The 23,054-nt window shown below is 28.2% G+C and overlaps 1 protein-coding gene across 5 annotated transcripts in view; it reads right to left on the bottom strand.

Annotated features, from left to right (window-relative positions):
- The window catches only part of LOC111615078 (GRAM domain-containing protein 1B-like), a 117,963-nt gene that overhangs the window by 76,908 nt on the left and 18,001 nt on the right, over positions 1–23,054 (bottom strand). Inside the window, exon 1 of one of the 5 annotated variants that reach the window (XM_023356693.1) lies at positions 20,409–20,454. The exons of 2 other annotated variants lie outside the window; for them this stretch is intronic. Coding sequence is in view for 1 of the 3 variants with exons in the window: in XM_023356558.1 (XP_023212326.1) it covers positions 15,525–15,544 (20 nt within the window). In the remaining 2 variants the exon portion in view is untranslated. 2 more of the 5 variants (XM_023356558.1, XM_023356757.1) reach the window with 2 other exon arrangements.

Here is a 23,054-nt window from a genome sequence, read left to right as displayed (position 1 = left end):
TAATCCAACATGGTTCTGATCTTGTATATATCAAATTAATAAAAAAGTTTTGATGCTGGACTGGGATATCTTAAAATATTTCTGTTACAATGGGCCTATAGCAGAGATATCCAGCAGAAATTAAAAAACATCGAAAACATTTGTTTTTCATTAGTTTAAGTATAATTTGTGGTGGATATTTCTGGTATATTTATGTGTATTGGATTTAAGTACATACTGCATAATACTGGATTAATTATCTTTAATGAATTATAAAACAAAATAATAATCATACATAATGAAATACTGAAATAACAAAATTAAAACAAAAAAAAAACAATTATTAACTTATTTAAAACAATAGAATGAATATGAAATGTATATATGTTTTTTTTTATTCATATAAAATATGAATAAAAACATTTTAGTACCAGTACTTTATTGTGCCATTTTACTAAAACAATTGCAGCTGTTCTTTGCTCATAACATACCAATGAGAAACTGTTTTTATTAAATTTTATGTGCATATATATATATTAAGAAATATGAAAGCATATTTCAAAAGACTACTAAAAATATTCAAGTTTTCATGTTATCACTACAATAAAGATTATATCAAGTCATAAATACAAAATATATCAAAATGTATAGCAAGTCATAATATCAATAAAACTGTATTAATTTAAGTCATTCATAAAGAACAGTAATCATTTTAATATATCAATTACTATTTTAAGTCAAACTTATTAATAATTAAATACCTTATATTATACTTAATAATTATGTAATTAGCTATAATTACATATGGATATATAAAGGTGTATCTTACATAGAGTATATCTATCTATCTTTGGTTTATAGCATCTGATACCACCTTCCAATCTCCAGGAACCTTCTCCATCTCTCTCTATCCATACACCATTCCTCTTTAATCCCTTTTTTACTACATGCTAACTTTACTCCATTGTACCAAGTTTGTCTGGATCTTCCTCTCTTTCTTTTTTTGTGGATTGTATTTCATTGACATTTTTGGGAGTCTCTCGTCACTCATTCTTTTCACATGTCCAAACCAAATAAGTTGTTTCCTCTTTATTTCTTCCAAAACCGTCTCCTTCAATCCCATTATGTCTTTCATTTTCTCATTAGTTATTCTTTTTGAGATTCTGCACAATCTTCTCAATGCATCCATTCCAACCATTGTTACTTTTCTCTTGTCTTCCCCAGTCATTCTCATGCCTCTGCCCCATATAACAGAATGCTTTTAACAATAGCATTATATATTCTTTTGTTTCTTGATCTAGTTATTTCTTCACTCCACCATATTCCATTTAATCTTTTAACTGCTCTCTTACCTTGTGCTAATCTTGTATTAATTTCTGATGTATCTCTTCCATTTCCTTACCACCACACCGGAGAATAATATAATTCTCTATCTAACTTGTTACAGGTGCGTCTACTATTCGAAAAAGCCTGAAGAAGAACCGGTATAAGGGTTCGAAAACGTTAGTTTTGGTTCGTTACGACATAGTAGATGCACCGGTAACAGGTTAGATAGAGAATTATAGTGTATCTCTTCCATCTTGATGAATTTGTATTCCAAGATAATTGTAATGCTCATATCCTTCAACCTTTTCTCCTTCCAATTCCATGTTTGTTTTAGCCCCTTCTATTCATAAATATTTTGTTTTACTTATGTTTATATATAAACCTCCTTTAAAACATTCCTTTTTTATTTTTCTTGTCATGCATTCTAGATCACCCTTATCCTCTGCCATTATCACCTGATAATCTGCAAATTGCAATGTAAACATTGATTTACCATTAATATCTATTCCCATATTACATTTCCTTTTCCATATTTTCAATACTCCTTCTATGTAGATTTTATACAAAGTTGGTGAGATACAACATAATTAGAGATAAATATTAATGTTATTAATATTTATCTCTTTAATTACTTTAATTATCTCTTTAATTAATTCTTTAATTAAAGCAATTAAAGAATTATATAGAGAATCTGTAATGAAAATAAAAATTGGAAAAAAGTATCAGAAGGATTTATGGTATCGAAAGGACTAAGATAGAAATGTTGTATCTCACCAACTTTGTATAAAATCTACATAGAAGGAGTATTGAAAATATGGAAAAGGAAATGTAATATGGGAATAGATATTAATGGTAAACCAATGTTTACATTGCAATTTGCAGATTATCAGGTGATAATGGCAGAGGATAAGGGTGATCTAGAATGCATGACAAGAAAAATAAAAAAGGAATGTTTAAAGTAATTAAAGAGATAAATATTAATGTTATTAATATTTATCTCTTTAATTATTTAATTTAAAATATTAATGTTATTAATATTTATCTTTTAATGTCTTCCATAATTTTGATGTTGGGACATTATCGTATGCTTTCATTAAGTCTATAAACAACAAATGAGTTTCCTGTCCTGTTGCTAATCTTTTTTCCATAATCTGTTTTATACAGAAAATATTGTCCATACATGATCTTCCTGTTCTGAATCCATTCTGCTCTTCTTTTTCTTTTGTTTGATATTCTTCTTCGATTAGATCTATTATTACACAGGTCTGCAAAAAAAACATTTTTTTTGCAGACCTGTCTTAAAGATCAGAGATTCTAAAAATAACTTCCATAACATCCCATCATGTATAGGTTTTTTGCAAAATAAAAACAAATATTTGATAAAAACTCTTATTTATTACAATAAACTAAATATATTATATTTTCTTACAACTAATCAAAAAATTGTCTTTGATATTTATACACAATTTTAGGTCTACTCTTTTTTCTTATGACACCTTTTCTTCTTCTCTTTGATGCTTCTCCAAACTCATTTCTGATTTCCTTCTCTGGTTTCTCGATTGAGCATCCAACAGCAGTCAGCTAACATATTGACATCCCATTTCCCTTGGTAACATCTCTTGATATCACAGACATCCTGGTGAAATCTTTCACCCTGTTCTTCACTGTAGGCGCCCAAGTTTTCGGGAAAATAGTCAATATGGGAGTGTAAGAAATGAACTTTTAAGCTCATCTTGCATCCTTGAGCTTCATACGCTGCCAGCATGTGTTGTACAATGGTTTTGTAGTCAGGGTCCTTAGTATTTCCCAAAAACTTATGCACTACATTCTTGAAAGAGTTCCATGCTTCTTTTTCCTTTTCTCCCATTGTTTCCAAAAAGAGGAGATCAGATAAAGGGGATGTTGACTTTTCTCTGTGTATTCACCACAAACATAACAGAAGCTGTCTGGAGAAATTATACAACCTCTGCGAGCCACATTCCAGAAATAAAAATACAAGCACAGTAACATTCAAATGCTGGATATAAACTGAGTGTGGCATTAGATGGCCAGCGAGATACTGAACTCATTTAGTTTGTTGAAACATGATCTAATACAACAGCAGGTTGTTTATATTTATTCCTAGTATCCCAGATAACATGTCGAAACATGCTCAACCTCACCAGTAATTTTACTCACTATCAACTTTTAACCTGTTTCTACACGAGCATGCAACCTTCCTCCTAACACTAAAACTACTTAACCCATCTCCCCCTACCACTACTCTCTTCAACCATTAACATTTTCTTTTTATTGATTGCCAAGTCCAGCTATAATTGATAGAATTAATGTGAGAAGTCTTCATTTTAAGGCCATTTTTTAAATAAATAAAAAATACTAAATTTTAAGTTAACTAGGAATTTTACACTAAATACAAACAACAACTTGGGTGTAACAAAAAAAAATTGACGAGATGAAATTTTTTTGGTATTTTTTTTGTTTTTACCAAGTTGAAATCTATAAGAAAATGTATAAAAATCCTATGCAGTTTTTTACTTGCAGACCTGTGTTATTCATCCATATAATCTATTAAATGTTGCTGTTGCTGTAATTCCTAAATTATTCTCACATTTTTGTTTATCTTCTTTTTATAGATAGATGTCAAAAAGCCAATTTTCCATTCTTTTGGAATGTCTTCTACATTAAGACACCTTTCAAATAATATTGTCATCATTCTAAATAATTTTTCTGTTCTATTTTTTATCAATTCTGCCAGTATTCCTCCTGGACCTCTTGCTCTATTATTCTTCAGTTTCTTACATACTTGTTTAGTATGTTTTGTCTCTAAATGAATTGATATATCATTTTCTATGTTTATATCTTCTGTCATAAATTGAATTCTATCTTCTGTTAATAAATTTTTATAATATTCTTCCCATTGTTCAACTGAGATAAACTGTCCTTTATTACTATTACTTTCATTTCTAATATTTTTTGGGAATTTCCATGCTTCAGTGCATTCTCTTCCTCCTGTATATGTTTCTATTTCTCTACAATTTCTATCCCAACCTAATCTTTTCCAAAATTAATTTTTTTGTTGATTTTCTAAGTTCTTTATATCTTATTCTATTCTCTTCTTTTTTAGTGTTAATCCATTTCAAGTAAGTTACTTTTTTTGTTGTATCATGTTTTCTACCTCTTTGTCCCACCAGAATTTTTTTAAAAGTTCATTCATGTTCTTTGATTTGTCCTAGAGCTTCATTTGCTGCTTCATGTAGGGCTGTTTTTATATTTTCATATCATTCTATAATGTTATCATAATCTTTTTCTTTCAATTTTTTATCTAATCTTGTTTGAAACAGAGTTTCAAACAGAGTATATACTGTACTTATACATTATATAAAACAAGTAATATTGAAATTAGTTAGTATGATTAAGTTTAATATTTGTTACATAAGCTTTAGAAGCTTTAAAATGCTTTAGAAATTAGTTTGTAATTTTTTGCAAATATTAATTTAATTCTCACCTTACTATTTTATTAAGTTTAAAAAAGTACTTACCACATCATTTACGTTAACTTGATCGTGTGATACAAATAACCAATGACATCCTTTCTTGACTTGCCCATCAGAATTCTACAGATGCAGAATATAATTATCAGTAATCTTTTCATTTTAACTCAAGAATCTTAACTTTAAATATGACAGACTTGTACAAATATAAAAGAATCCAAATACTTTTTTCTTCTACTAGATTTTAAGTAATAAATAAGCAAAATAAAAAAATTTAACAAATTCATTTTATNCTTTTGAATGGTTTTATTTTTTTAAACATATCTAAATATGTAAAAACTGTACAACTTATTACTAGAATAAAATGTTAATACTAATTCAGACCATTTTCAAGAGCAAAAAGTACTGCCTGCTTACTACTTGAATAATGCCACTCACAAGAAGTTCTACACCTATGTCCTCCACCAATTTTGATTTATTTTGGCACAAAAGTAGTACTTGATTTGATAATATAGTTTTCCAAATAGTTTCATTCTGAGCCACAATGAATGAGTTATTACTAATTTAATGTAGAGCTACTCAAGATGGACAAGTAATACAGTAGTTCAGATATGCAGACACCGATTTGATTCAGAAAAGAGGTGCAGTGAGAGAAGGTCAATGACATGTTTGTTTTCCATCCATGATATTGCATCTAGTGTTACCACCCATCCGGTTTACACCCGGACAGTCCAGGAATTGACTCACTGTCCGGGTGAACTATTAATTTTGTCCGGGAATTTCGTAGAAATTGTGAAATTACGATAAAACAAAGTTCTTGAAAATATTTTTACAAATTTACATTATTTTAACAGCGAAAGAACTCACACTCATTGAGTCGATATTAAAATTTGGAAAAGGGGGATACCTAGATCGGTAAAATAGGCGAATTTCCTCCTACAACTTTGGTTGTTGTTCGGGATACAGTTAAGGTTTTAACAAAGTTTGAACGAATACATAATTAGCAAAAAAAAAAAGTTGAAATAAAGTGATTAAACAAAAATTATTACAAATATCGTAAATAACAAATGCATTTGTAGAGATATTTTTTGAAGGGGGAAATGGTCTTCACAATTTGAAATTGATCAAACTCACGATGCTCGTATACACTCGCGCCATCTATCGTAGGATAAATGTACTATGCCAGAAACCTTCGCAGGAGTGTATTAAAAAACTTCCCAAAGTTTCATGGCAATCGGATAAACGATGTGGTAATGCATGAAGGACATACATACAGACAGCCAGACATACATTCATTTTTATATATATAGATTATATTAATATTCTTAAAAATATTTAGGCTACATCAATATTTTAATGAAACTTATAAACAGTTACATTAATATTTAAATATAACTTGAGAAATAAAATCTAAACAGTAAATCAAAAAAGTCATTTTGTGTGGTGAGTACATTTTATCATGATAGTGGCATCTAGTATAGGCATGGCCAATATATGGCCCATCTAATGAATTTATGCAGCCCAATTAATCTTTCAATATTAGCTACTCAAGTCCAAATAGCTCGATGAAAAATTCTGACGCCTAAAAAAAAGGGGAGGTCAACAACTCACTGTGCATTTCGATATAACGTTCCATTACAAATCTCTTAAGTACAGCATAGAATGTTGATAATGTGAATGTATCTGTAATCTCTATGTACAATTTAGTCTCTACGAGGTGACACCACAATGAGATGTCGCACCACCTCAAAACCTTCCTAGGGCAGCCTCTGGTTCGGCCTGTAAAAAAAGTTTTCTTTCCAATTCGGCCAGGGGGCAAAAACTATTGGCCACCCCTGATCTAGTAGGTAGTCAATAATAATTACTGTATTTTTGGCAATTACATTAACACTAATATCCTTTACTCAGGAAAGAGAAAAGTGGTGCAGAAATAATAGTGGCTTTCAATCCATAAATAGTGCATACATAAGTACTTGAGACAGTGGGCACATTTTATAAATCTATTTTGATCACAATGTACAGTATCACAGACAAGACTGTCACTCTCTGTAAATGTTAAGCAAACTTCCTTAATGTTGAATTTTTCTCTATTAGTCAGAAGTCCAGAACACAACAAGTAACATATCATAGATTTGAAAATGTCAGCAGACAATTAAAAGTGAAAGAGATTACAACTTGAAAACACCTTTGTATGCATTCAAATTATAATCCTTGTGTATTCCTTTGGCATTGAGGAATACTTCTAGGCCTGTAAGAATTTCTCTGGCAAGATATTTTAACTGCCAATGAAAGGTGGCATCAAGAGGCTGGTGCACCAAAGAAGTACAGTTTTCTGGGACAATTTTTAAGTAATTTCTGGTATATTGGCAACTTGACCAAAGAATTCTGTATACAAATCCATACTTGTGTATCTGCCCCATGAATCTATCACAAGAAGGAAACTTTTCTTTACATTTGAGACTATTTATCTTTCCAAAAATAATTCCTTTAGAGATTCGTTCATTTTGCCTGATGTACTACAATTGACGGTGATGTTAGAAGGCATGACACTGTCTTTGCTTGCACTTTTGTCCCAAAGCTCCCCAATGTTTTTGTACATGTAAGAAAATATTGTCAACAATATCACCAACCCTATTAATGACATACAGTACTGTACAGTATGACTGTGTGTTGCCAGAATTTTTGGTAATTTAGTATATCCAAAAATTTATTTTTCATCTTTGTAGGTATAAATCCTTGTAGGCAGTATTTCATATTGAAAACCACACTGGTTAGTATTGAATATATGGTCATTGTAAACATTCTGATATTGATTTTATGTCATTCTGAAAGGGCTTTGCTGCCCACATAATATTCTTTGCTGATTGCAGCACCGGTTTGCCAACTAGCCATGTTATTTTTCAGCTATCAATATTACAGAAATTATTAGTGATACAATTGTGTATTGCTAGCCTCAAAGTTTAAGTTAAAATCGCCTATTTCTATATACTTTTGCATGACAAAAGCTTTCAGATGAGATATATGCAATATTTTGAATCCTTCCCTTGCTGCTACAATCTCCTGTAAGACATGGTGATTAATTTGATTACGGTTTTCTGTGCTACCGATTTGGAATCTGTGCACCTTACTTCTCCAGTAGCACAGTGTTCTCTTGTCTGGCACTTCTAGATAATCCTGACTTTTTCAGAGTTTATCAATTTGAGTTAAAAAATAATAATTTTTAGTTGTATATTACAGAATGTTAAATACAGATGCACATCTTCTTTAAGCGATGCGAATGTGGCACTTTTTAGATATCTCAGTATACAGCGACCTGAGATAAGGGTAATGTCCTACATAACAGAAAGGATGAGCCTGACCAGGAAAGACTCCCTGGTGTATACAACATCTCAATTAAAAATCACAGATGCAATAGAAACCTAGTCTGTGTAGGCTCTACGAAATGCCCCTTAGAGGTTAGATTGAAAGAACATGCAGCTGATATACAGAATGAAAGAACCACCACTGCTCTGGCCATTTACACATTGAATCCAGACATAGAGCCAGATTTTAATCAGGCCAGAATTATCCGCACCACACCTCAGGTGGTTAGAGGCTGCCAGCATATACATAGCTAGCCTCAGTAGTAATAACTATCAGTAGTGTGGCAGGCGCTTATGAACAAAAATCTATGATTACCATCAATCACTTGAGTGCACATGCCTAAGACGACATAATCAGAAAGTGCATGTTCGAATTTCGAATTCTGTTTTCTTTGATCGGCATTCCATCAGAAATTCAACGTTACCTGAAGAAGAACCTTTTTTATTTTTTTTCTTGTTTTGGTTTGAAAATGTTAGTAACAAACTATTTATTTATTTTTGAGTTTTTTTTTGTCATTGTGGGAGAACACACTGGTAACAGGTTTGAAGATTTGGTTTTTTTTGTAGCTTTATATCAAGTTTACCCAGTTTTTGAGTAATTGTATTTTAACCACAAAATCCCACCAATATAAGGATATCTGTTGTATACATTCTGTTGTTAATTTCAATTATGTTCTGCATCATTTTAATTATTAAGCTGCAATTTTAAGCAATTGTAGATCTATAAATTCCCACTGTTGTCACCTATCGACCTATCCTTCCTTATTCTCGAGAACAGATTTAGATAGATGAAAGCTGAGACCAGATATGGAAAGCTTAAGAGTAGAAGGCCCTAATTAACTATATGTGAACTTCCAATACAAACCGGAAGTCACATTAGTTTGATTCAAAAATTTCCCCCTAAAAGGAGTTAGATAGATGACTGACATGATTCCATTGCTTGATTCCCCTATACATAATACTTTTCCGTATTATGTATAGGGGCAAGACACTACAGTACTAATTTGAGGTGGAGAACATATATTTTAAATAAAATAAATTAAAAACATGATTAAAAATTGCAGCCTGGCATTGTGACAATGTCACAATAAATAATCGCTCATTTAATTTAGTTATTGTAAGTTGAGTATGGTTGTGTTCTCTGAAAGTATTCATTTTAATAAAAGTTATCTGAATTATGTAATTATTTAGTTTGCATATTTACTAATAAGACATCAAGTTGTGCAGATTTGAAACACTAAATTATTTTATAAAATATAATGAAAAGAATTGAGTTTTCATTTGTATATTAAAAACTCTTGTTATTTTTAAAACTCCCTTAAAAGCTTCCTCAATAATCATAAATAAAACTTTTACACTATTATTAACAATTTGATTGATTGATTGATTGATTTTAATCAAAAACTTTTACACATTCATTCTAATAAAAATGTTTATTTTTTTTTAATTCATATTATATACATTAACTTTTAAAGTGAAAATTTTTATATTTTATATAAATAAAAAACAATATTCATATTTAAAATAAGTGAATTTAAAAAAATTGCATCTAGGATCTCATTTACTGATTAAAAACAAAATAAATTATCATTTGTACTAAATTCATGATAATCATTTTGAGTTAATAGTCAAAATTGTTATTTAAGTTCAACTTACATAATGAAGAAAACTAGCATTACTTCTTCCATTTGCCATTTTTCAATAGAATTACTTCCAATGACTAAATCAATATATTGACATATAAAAAATATTTGAATTTAAATATATTAAATCTTTTTTTTGAACATTATTAAACATTTTATAAAAATATTTTAAAAATAACATTTCAAGAGTAGCCATAGGACTTTATATAGAATAAAACTCTGACAAGTTTTCAAAAATTAGCAATTTTACCAACATATAAAAGCTTTAAGCATTAAAATGTAATTTATCAATAATTTTTAAACATATTTAACTGAAATAACATTTTTAATTATATTTTTAAAAAAAATCATTACATATAAAATATTTTAGTAAAAAAATCAATTAGTCAAAAATCAATTAATTGCTTTAGCGATCAATATCTGATAAACATTTTTCTTGTTCTTTATCATTTTTTTCAAATAATATCTGACTTGCATCAGTGATCTGTAAAAATCTTATTTTTTTAAGCTTTGTGGATTTTTTATAAACTTTCTTAGTAAATAACTGCATCAACAACATTTTGTAAATTCTTATAATATCTGATAAAATTTAATTGCCAGGTAATTCTCAAAAATCTGAAAAGACTATTACTATTCATGAAGTATAACTGTAAATTTAATAGATACATATATCATTTTTTAAATTAATAAAAAAGATATACAGTTTAATAAAACAATAATTTTAAATTATCATCTTAATATATAAAAGCTTACTTTAAGAGCTTAAAATAAAATCTTTGCCTTTTCATATTTTATTATGAATTTGCTTTAAATATTAATAAATTCTTCCAATTATCTGAAGTTTAATTAAGTCAATAAATATGTACACAGTTAATTATTTTTTTATAAAACTCTGCGATTATTTTCAGGAGGAAAAATTTCCTTATAAACTGAATGTGTAAAAAATCAATTTGAAATTACCAAAAATGAGAAAATTAGTTTATATCTTTAAAAATTATCAGTATTAGACTGCATATTGTTTAATTTGGCCACAGTCCAGATTAAAAGTGTTTGAATGTGCTTCCATTTCTTTATATGCTGACCTCCAACTTAAAATAATTACTTATCTTCTGTTACAAACAATTCTTTGTTTCAGAATTATATTTTAAACAATATATAGCATCAAAAGGAACAAATGTATTTTAATATTATGATTACAATAACACATCAATTGCTTGAAATTGTAGTATATTTATTTATAAGGATAATTTGAACAATGTGAGATTCAGATTTCATTAAATAATATTTTGTTCACTTAATAATAATAATAATAATAATAATTTCCATTATTATTAAAATATTGTTATTACTAAATCCAAATACAATTACAATATTTAGAAAAAGCCAGTTATAGATAACAAAAAAAAAATGCAGCTGTAAACTTCTTAACATAAACAACTCAGTTTCAAAAAAGATAGGAATAACAACAAATTTATCTGACAACCATAAAAATTTTATTTGAATACAAATGAAGTGTTTATAGAATCTAATTTAAACATTAATTCCTACTTTTCATCAATACTACTAGACTATTCTATTAATTACAATAAAATTTACCAATTTTTACTTAAATAAAAATATTTATTCTTTATAGTACAATTTGTTAACATTTATAAAAATGTAAACAAAGTATCAATATTTATAAAAACATTGTAATTAATATTCAAAAGGCATCAGTATTTTAACCTTTCTAGCTTCTCATTAAAAACTGTTTCATTACCTTCAACAAATTATATTAATGTGAAAATAAAATTACATAATTCATAAAAACAACTTAAATTTTAACTCTAAATACTACTTTACATTTTTATTTGAAATCTATTACTTTTATAGAATAATAAATTGGACATAACTAATTTAGAAAATTCTATTTTTATAGAGAAACGTTTTATGTTTAAATATAGAACTTTTCTATAAAAACTTATTCAAAGGGTTCATAAACTTATTATTGCATAAATATATATTTTTTAAATGTTAAAATATTTAAAAACAAAAATATATCTATCTACTTAAAATTTCAAATTTTAGTCATATACTAAGCTTATTAATAAATAAAAAAACTTTATCTGATCTTCATACTTGTAACAATAAATATTTTTGCCAAAAAATATATTCTTAAATGATCCTGTTTTGAAATAAGATAAATATCTTTCATATAAGGTGCATCCAGAATAATTATCAACATATGTTTTAAAATTTTTAAAAACTAATTATATTAATTATTAACTAGATAAAAAAAACAATGTTGTTTTTAATCATGTTTATTAAACAAACGAAATGCAACAAAGTTGCATCTTCCATATTTTTTTTTAAATTAGCAGAAAGAAATTTTACCATCCAAAAAAATTTATCAACTATTTTAATATATGCTTATCAGTTTGCATTTTCATATTTATATTGTTCCTGTGTTAAACATATGAAAATATTTGACACATCTGAAACATTGGAAAGTTGTTTGTTACTATGGATAAAAAATATAATTATGAAAAAAAAAAAAAAACAAAATTGAGGTCTGGACAGTTGAAAGCATTTTCCAAAGTAAAATACCTCAAAGATTAATTACAGCTGTCAACAATAAGCAAATTTTTCAGCAGAAAGGAGGTTCAACAGGAAAATCAAATTCTTGACAAAAAACAAACATGACTGCTCAACAACAAAGGCATATATTTCAATCAGCAACAAAACACTAATGTTCTGTAAGGCAAGTAGCAGAACATTTGCAAAGTTGTGTTTGAAAATCAACTGTTGATCACACTTTGTTGAAATCTGGAAAAGCTAAATTCAAAAGAGTGAAGAAACGACCTTATCTTAAACCATACCAAAAAGAGGCTAGGTTCACCTGGGCCTAAAATCATATGATCTGGGATAAGGAATAAACCAAAGTTATTTTCAGTGGGAAAAGAAGTTGAATTTAGACAAACTAGATGGTTTTAAATTTTACTGACAGGATTTACAGAAGAAAGAACACTACTGCAACAAAAGGGTGCAAGGTGAAGAGTCAGTAATGGTTTTGGGAGGCATTGGATTAAAGAGTAAAACCCTTTTAGCACAAGTAAATAATAGGATGAACTCAGTTGATTATTAAAATATGCTGAAAATTAATTTGTTACCATATGCCACCAAACTTTGAGCTAGGAATTACATCTTTCTCAGTTCATGCTTCTTCCAAGAAAAGGTTTGTCAGAAAAAATATTCATCTTTTGGATTGACCTGCATTGAGTCCCAACATAAATCCAATGAAAAATTTGTGGGGATCATTAGGAGACAGATATATAAAAATGGTCAACAATTTTCTAATGTTACACATCTTAAGGCTGCAATTTATGATGCTTGAAACATAATTTATAAAAGAATTCTTTAAAATTTAATTAAAAGTATGAAAGATAAGATATTTAAATTAATTAATTTAAATGGCAAGTTTATTAGTTACTAATTTTCATTTTTTATATGCAATTCACTTAATTCACTTGAGTTGTAATTTTTTGGAATAGTATAAAATTTCTTTCTGCCAATTTACAACAAAATATATGGAAGATATAACTTTGTAACATTTAATTTGTGTAATAAACAAGATTAAAAACAATATTGTTTTTTTATGTAGATAAGATAACTGAGTATTTTTTAAATCTGAAAACAACAAATTTTGATAATTATTTGAAACACACCTTATATAACCATTTACGATAAAACAGACAGAAAAAAATAAAATAGAAAAATTTACTTTCCAACCACATTATAAACCTTGTATATAAAAAGATTCTGCTACACATTTTCATTTTGAGCATTTTCAGACTCATTCAATCAATGTATATTATATCTATTAAATACTGAGAAATTTACACATTACATCTAAACAAGCAATTATAATATTACATAATATTCATAAATTATGATCACTGTGATGGCTATGCTGATAAACTATACAACAAAATGAAAACACTCTTTGCATCATAACATCTTAAAAATTTCCTGCATTTATGTAATAAATAATTATATATATGGTATATTACTTTTGTATACATAAACATTATTATTAAAACATAAAACGACTGAAATAGCTATTACAATAGATCACATCAATATATTTAAATTCTTGAAAAACAAAATTTAAGGAAAGTCATTGAGAAATCTCAAGAATTTCAAAAAATAAGTTTTAAGCAATATCCTGTTTTTATAATTCTTTATATATTGTATTGAAAATATATTCTTAACCCTTGGTTAAAAACATATTTTCAAATAAAACACTACATTATACGGTCTGTTAAAAAAATATGAATAGTTTAGTATATATATATAATAGATTTATAAAGACATACTTGAAATAAAGCAATCATTGCTTTATGTGAAATATTTATTCACATGACTACATAAAAAACATTAACTTTTTTTGTTATAACAAAAATAAAAAGTTTTTCTTTGGAAATCATGACGTAATCTAATTATAACCTAAGTATTTTGTCTTCATTTTAATAACACAAAATATAATTATCTATTAAGGCATAAAAATTAATCTTTGTCAGTTAAAATTTTAAATCGTAAATTCTATCATTTTTCCCATACTAATTTCGCACGTTCCATGCAAATAAGTCTGGAACATTCTTTACAGACGCCCAGCAGCTGCTTAAACATTTATCTACTGACACCATGAACATGTTAAAAATCAAACAAACACAAAAAATATGAATTTTACACAAAAAATATTACTTGCAATTTTGCAACGCAGCAAGCCTGGTGGGGTCTGTGAGACCCAGCACTCACGCAAATATGTCTTGTTCACACAATATCGTGCGATGCACTAAAAATTTGGTGGGGATCACCAGTGCATTAATAGAAATGCAGCTACTAATAATTTTAAGTCGCTATCACAACAATTATAATAGTTGTAAACTTTTAAAAATGAGTCGAGCTTCTGAGACCCCACCAGGCACCGCAAAGGTTAAAGAATATATTTATATAAAATTAATATATAATACAAATCTGAAAAATAAAATTTTGAAATAGTATAATTCTTATAAAGAATTCTGTTCCCAAAATATTTCTTTATTGACTAGTGTGCTATTTAGGACATGTGGAAATGTGCAAAAACTAGAAAATAACAGTTAATAATTAGATAATGAAAGTAAAGAATTTTTAACAATTATATATTACAATATATTTCACTAATTTTCTGTTAAGAATTTTAATAATAAAAAAATAATAATAGGAAAAAAGTTTCTACATGTTTAAAGCTAAAATTTTAATGTATTAAAACAAAAACAATTTTATGAACAGATATTGTAAAATAAATTTCATGTTAAAGCTCTTATTGTTATAATACTACTTGAGTTATGTTAAAGTTTATTAAATACCCATTATAATTATAATTTATAAATTTTAGCAACAATTTTTTCAAATTGCAGCCCAAAACACTGTTTAGACAATTAAATATACAAAATAAAGTTTTAAAAATATAATCATTTCTTACATTTAAAAAATGTAAATAATAACCAACAATCTTTTTTGCGAAAATATCATCATCATAATCATCATCGCAAATTATAATATAAAATACTACTTTATTCAGCCAACAACAATTAATTCTCGGTTTAAAAAGCCGTCTTATCCTATTGGAAGGGATGGCTTAGCATTGTATTTTTCGACAGAAGGCATTTACACTCCTCGACACGATTAAAAGAAAAGCGTACCTGTTTTTCGACTCAGGCATTCTCTATCCTATAAAGACAAGCGGTATAGTAGGCACGGGTACGTCCCATTGGCGATCGATCGTTGCCCGCATCAGCTGATCACTTGTCTACATAGCAGTATACATTTTGCGTCATATTCGCTATCGCCCTGTTTGTTTATTCTACTTCAAAGACAAACTCGTCCCGAAATGAATTTATCTCATTCGAAAACACGATATTACGAATTATTTCGAGTAGGCATTATACTAACACGTAAAAGGAATTTCGAGAGTCGTCACGTGACTCTCGACGTCATTCTACTTGGTCCGGTGGGTTTTCTTCCAATGGCTTACACATATTAAACGTGTTTCCCTGCTGATAAATGAAAATAAGAAGCCTTTAGCTGTAAAAAAAACTGGATTCGCTCGAAAGTAATGCTGGTATTTTTTAGTATTTTATTAACTACAGATTAGCTATGTTATGTGAATAATCGGAAATATATCGATAACTTTTACCTGTAGACTTTATTGGCTTTCAACATCTGTTAGCAATAAAGAAACGTATATATACTACAACATCAAGTAAAAACATTTCAAGCTTTAAAAAGTCATATTTACGATGCATATAATTAGAATGAGTTCGTCATTAAACATCATACATTAATGATTAATAATAATCGCGCGAAAATTAATCTCTTTCGTAATAACGTTTTAGTTATTTCGTTATCTAGTAATTGCTTGAAAGTTTATGACTATCGGTTCAAAGAAAAGTGTTTTATGTGTACACTAGCATATTTCACTTAAAAATGTAAATGAATGTTATCCTCTAAATTAGGAATGAGGTTAAATTATCTTTTTTTTTTTTTTTTAAGTGAATGAACTATTAACAAAATTTAAATTAATAACAAACAAAATAATCTGTGTTATTGATAAATTATCAGTAACACAGATATATCATTTTTATAAATAACACACTTCTCAATTTAACCTTTACTCTGATTAATGATTTATTTTTATGTAATTTTATTCTTATTTAAATTTGATAGAAATCTCATCTATAAACAGGGTAAAATTTATAAAGAAATTCATATAAAGTGATGTATCAATAGCTGTTAAATACCTCAATGTAAACCAAAACTTACTTTGAAATTGTGTAAGACTGTTTTACTGGATAAAAATATTTCATTGACAACCAATGAAATAAAGTCAATGAGATTTCTAAACAGCATGTGTGTGTGTATATGTGTATATATATATTATATAATGATGATTAATAGTTATTCCATTATCATTAGATAAAGCATGTTTATAACATTAATTATCTGCATTTTTGTTTGAATAATACAGTTTTAGTCAGTTTGAAATATTTCATGTTTTTATTTTTTCAAATGGTTGTGTCAGTAATTCTTTTCAAATGTTTTCATTCAATAAAGTTAATAATCATAATACATATCACATGTATAAGAACTATTCTGACTGGAAGAAAGTTGATCAAAATTATTGTTTTAAGTAGTTTCTTTAAATTTTTTCCTTATAGAAACAATAGATCAAAATCATATATTAAAAACATCAATGTAGACCTATTTATTTTTTTGTGGCTTCCAATTCTTTCTTTAAACACTACTAATCAAAAGTTTTTGTTTGATGGATTAAAATTATCACAAACCTTTCAACATTCTAAGTTATAATTTTGACAAAATATGTTAATGGATCAAGGTCAAATAATCAATGAGAAATTTTTGTAAATTATAATTGTTAAATAACTATTACAAAATTTTAAATTTATACTCTACTAATTAATATGTTATTTATTGTTGATTATTATTTTATTTTTCATAAAGTTAAATAATTAGGATATCTTGATTCTTTCATCTAGAAAATTGAATTTATAATAGTTTCAATTCAATTTTCTAAACATTGAATTCTCCATAACAAATATGTCAAGGTTTCTCAACTTATAGAGACATAACAATGCAATGGACTTTTACTTCCACATTACAAAATATCTAATCTAAGTGTTTACTATGACATGACTGAAATAATTATTATGTACAATTTTTTAAAATCTTTTTCTTAAATTATACTATTTTTATTTCAAATTCAGAAAAAAATCTAATATAAAAGGAATTAAAATTAACAGAAGAACTATACTTCAAAAATTTTAACAGAGATAATATTAATATAATCAATATATATATTAAATTTAAACAGCAAATTATATTAAATAAATATAATCATTAAATCTAACAAAATTAATTTCCTTTCATTTTTTTTTTCAATACGAAATGCAAACATATTAAGTCAAAATTGATTACAGTACATAATAAAACTACTCCACATGCAAATGTCAGGAACTAATGAAAAGTTTTCAAAAACATTCCGTTTTTATAATAATCATAACTGAAATTAGTACAGTATCATCACGTGAAAATGTTTTCAGAAAGAAACCAATTTTATTTCTACAAAGACTTACTGTTAGATTATAATAATTATATTTATCTTTTCGATTTATTTATTATATATTCTGATGTTTTAAAGATTTCACTTTTTATTACATTCACTCTCTACATGATTAATAATTCCACTTCATCTGAAATTTCACGACAATCTTTATTATTTCATTTCATAATTACTATCATTATAATGGCACCAGCAGAATATTATTTTTAGGTATGATAGCATGTTTGATTAATTTTTAATTACTTAAATAACACAAATGTTGAAAAACTATTTCAATATTAATAATCTAAAAAAAAACAATTATATTACAAAATTGAAAAATTACCGATCAATATTTTTAATATGTATCTTGAAACTATATAAATATAATCCATAGAGAATAAATAAAAAAAGTAACAAGTTATCAATCATATACTACGTTCGATGCATGCAAATTTCTTGATATAGTTGTGATTTAAATTAACTTTTTAAAAATACCGTAATTTTCATTTTGAATTGATTATAAAATAATTCATTGTTATATTACAAATAAAAACACACAGTATAAATTGCAAATAAAAAGACAATAAAAATCTAAAATTGAGTAAAATTGTCTGTCCATACACTTTTAGTGATCCAGATTTATTATTCTACCCAAAATTTCTTAATAGACCTAAATAATATACAATATGTTAGGCTGAAAGACCGAAAATGCTCGTTGAGCGAAAAAATGGACCACAAGGCTTTTCCGTTCCGACTTCTCCGATCCAGCCTGAAGGCGAATTTCGCGTCGCGGCACTTTCAGAAATGCGCACGACGCGTTTTTGCGTATTCGATAAGACCACGAAGTTAAATACGTGTCGAGATTCTTTAATAATCGACCAAATCGCGATCCGGCAATATCGAAATACCACGACTCAATGTGATAAAAATACAGTATCTATGCAAAGTTAAATAACAAATTTCTTTATGATCTAGAATAAAATGAAATTCTAATCTAAATTAAGAATTATACCAAACATAAACAGTTAGCCTCGTTAATTTCATGTAAAAACCTTAAATTTCTAAGTCGGAAACTTCTATTTGTCATTATGTTTTACTAATATTAAACTAAAAATTTGTTCGGAGTCGGTTTCTTTGTGGGAGTGTCGTTATCGAGAAGAAATTTGCAATCGACTGACAAATTGAGTAACAAATAAATTTCTTATTTGACTTAATTCTATAATACAGTTTTTAAGTATCTAGAAGTTTAAGGCATCGTACGTAGGTGTCGAAGATTCATAAACAAAACAATTAACAGCAATTTGTGGTCTTATCAAATATGCCAAAACGCGTCGTATGCATTTCTGAAAGTGCTGCGACGCGAAATTCGCCTTGTGGTCCATTTTTATCGCTCAATGAGTATTTTCGATCTTTCAGCATAACATACAGTATATCAAAATTGAATTCAATGTCATTTCAAAACTGAAATCAAAACAATCGAGATTCGTAAATTGGCAACGTCACACAGCAAGAAGGCAGATAACTTAGGGTGTGTATACTTTTGGAATCAAAGTGATCCAAGATTATTCTGATCGTTTAAAGCGCGTATGCAAACGAACTGTAGCGATCTGATAAATCTCTATCCGCGTATACAAACGCGATCTAGGATCAACTGGATCGTGATCAAACTAATCCGAGCAGAGGGTGGGATCGTTTGGATCGGATAAAAAAGATTAAAGAATCCATGGTTAAAGTCAAGCTTATAGTTGCGAGCAAAGAAATATGTTTCACTATCGAAATGAAAGTATTTAAAACATATAAATGTTAAGTAAAAGCATCAATATTTATGAAAATATCCGATAAACTGAGATGAATGTATTAAGAGGCAATTTTGTGAGATTGTACGGCAAGAATGCTCTCCATTTTGCCGTTTTGTGAACAATTTCATTCACAGAGTAAATACGATTCGATCCTAATCATATACTTTCCGCCAACTAAAACATATAATAGAAACAATCTGTATCACGTGACAAAGACTGCTCCGATCTTACAGATCGATCCATCTGAAATGAAAAGTATGTATGTGCACCCTTAGTAAATGAATTCATTTGAACCCGTTCATAACAAAAAGAAATGAAAAATTGTCAACTACTTTTACTATTTTTTAATAAAATAAAATAATTAAAAATAATAAATAAATTTGTAATAAGATTTTAAATAATAATTATTTATAGACTAATGCCAGAATCATAAATTATTTTTGGTTTTTCTGAAAAAAAATATTTAGGAAAGAAAAATTCACGTAGAAAGTTATTTTCGGGCCAGTGTCTGTAACTATTGACAAAATTGACACCAAACTCGACTTTTAATATTTTTATAACTACAACTAGCTGTTACCCGCAACTTCGTCCGCGGAGGTTTTGCAAGCAAACCCCATTTACATTCAATACTTCAATAACCATAGTAATTGTCATATAACACCTACCGCTGAAGAGAATTGCCGAGAATCAAATGAACTATCTTCAATTTCATCAATTTTCTGGAACGTTTACAATCATTCTATAATCGAACCAATATGCAATAACGAATTTGAATTTAAAACGGATCGAACATTTTTAATTAAAATCGAAATAGATAAAAATATTTATAACAATGTCTGAAATGTTATCAATTTAACACACCTAAGTACTCAATGAAGACTAAACGTAGTTGAAAACAAAAAATCGTATCTGAAATAGTACAGTAGAAGTCGTTTTCCGGTTAAGACTTAATGCTCTACCTCTCCCCCCGCGGGGAAATTTTGAAAAATCCTTTCTTAATGTGAATTCCCATGGCATACCCTACTAAAACACATATAAAAACAAAAAATCGCATCTAAAATAGTACAGTAGAAGCCGTTTTCCGGTTAACCCTTAATGCTCTCCCTCTCCCCCACTTGGGAATTTCGAAAAATCCCTTCTTAGTGTGCGTTTTCATGACGTACCATAACTGTGTACCAAATTTCACCTCTCTAGGTCCAGCGGTTTGCTCTGGGCGATGATGAATCAGTCAGTGAGTCAGTCAGTCAGGACAAGCAATTTTATATATATAGATTACCGGGGTCATCTGTATAAATAGCCAGAGGACGGGCCAACGACAATTAGAAAAATTTCTTATGGTGTCGGTCTTTGAGCCTAACAGATATACAAAATAAAGTGCATCTGTTGTGTACAGAAATCATTTCTATTTTTAATTTTTGTGGAAAGATATAAAATAAAAATACGTTGGGAGGGGGGACAAAATTATTGAGAGGATGTCCCCCCTCTGTCCCATATGAATCGACGCCAATGACTACAACATAAAATCAATAATTATCGATGAAGATAAATAGATATTTTCAAAACTGTATAAGATCACCTTTCATCAAATCAAAACTAAAACAGTTATGAGCCATCGTTTCTGAATGCGAATCGGAAGTGAACGTCAGACTTCCAGAGGGCCAAATCACGTGCATTTTTACGGAGTTGTAGGCTTTGAACATACTGAGTAAGTTACTAAAATAACATATATGTCTACTAATGATATACAAGCTAGTAATATATAGTTTATTCCCATCTTTTTACTGCTCAAGTTCGATTTGAATATTCGCAAACATCAGCTTAATTGGGACTGAGTTAATGACACGAGACAAACAGGAAAATAAAACTGCATCGATAAAGATCCGGGAGTCTAAATTAGCACTTTGAGGCCGTAAGCGGCCTGCAGACTATGAATTGCTCATGACTGTTCTAAAACATTTCAAACGTTGTGATTATAAGAAAGCTGAAACGTAAACATCCGGTTTATTTCCTGACAGATACAAGTTCTGTTATTGCAGCACTTTACGAAATGTTTTCCAAAAGTCCCGTATGGCTTAACCCTTTTCATAATTCCGTGTAAATGTAACAGTTCTAGAAATTAATAATACAAAATATCCACTGAAGCATCTCAATGTTCGTATATATTAACGAAAACTATAAATTGCATTGTAATTATGAATGTTTAAAAATCTTTACGATTTGTTATTGATCTCAAAACTGTTAGTTATAATAATAATAATAAAAAAAGTGTTAAAAGCTTACTTCAAATCTGTTTAAATCTATAAACATATATTTATTGTTCTATCTTATTTATATTATCTTATTATTCTATCTATTTAAATCTATCCCAAAGAACATAAATGGCTATTTATGGTCAAATTACAGTGACGAATATAAGCATACATCAAGTTTGATTTCTGGATTTAATATCATTGCAGAAAGCTAAGAACAAAATAGCTTTTGATTCAATGCATTGTAAAATCTGTAATGAATATATTGTATATAAAGATTCTTTAATTCATTATTTAATTTAACAGCTGATAGCATATATTATATAATCGCGGTGGTCAAACTGCGACTTCCGAGCTGAATGTGGCTCTTCTAGACCCTTAATTTGGCTTCCGAATATTTATACAATTTCTCTTTATAAACTTAGTACATACTACTTACACATATGCAACATTTTGTAAGTTTTCTGACTATTAGGTAATGTAATATATACGTGGATTGTAAATGTAACTCGCAACTTTAAACAGATAGCTGAAAGCCAATAATACGTTCGAAGGAGTTAAATGAATGTTTACTGGTACTTTATGAGCGGCTGGTTAAAGTAACAGTGATATTTACTATAGAACAATGATAAATATAGCCTATATTTTAACTATACGTAATATAAAATACTATTAGCCCGGGACGCCCCCTAGTGGGCGTTGTTTACAAATTTCCATGAAGCACGGTTCCTTTGACTTTTTTGTTTCTATCAATATGCTGTACAGCTCTGTTAAAGTCCCAATGGTAAGATTAGGTGAAGAGGTGGCGACCCCCCAAACTGTAGCCCCTTGTGCGAACAATAAAGGCAAAGGAACCATACCCCTACTCGCGACCCTTCGCGAGATATAAGCCACTGAAATAATAAATTCATATTACAAATATACTGAATTATTTATATTGTTATATTGACCAAATAATAATTTATTGCCAAATGAATAATAATAATTCATATTGTTAATTTAAATAAGAATTAAAATTGTTAATTTGAATGTTTGAAATATGACACACGATAGGGGCGCCTC

Source organism: Centruroides sculpturatus, unplaced genomic scaffold (assembly GCF_000671375.1).
Source record: "Centruroides sculpturatus isolate CEXI.00-Female unplaced genomic scaffold, Cexi_2.0 scaffold18, whole genome shotgun sequence".
Taxonomy (NCBI): domain Eukaryota; kingdom Metazoa; phylum Arthropoda; class Arachnida; order Scorpiones; family Buthidae; genus Centruroides; species Centruroides sculpturatus.
Note: the sequence above shows the minus strand (reverse complement) of the source record. Positions and strands in the feature narration are given on the sequence as shown.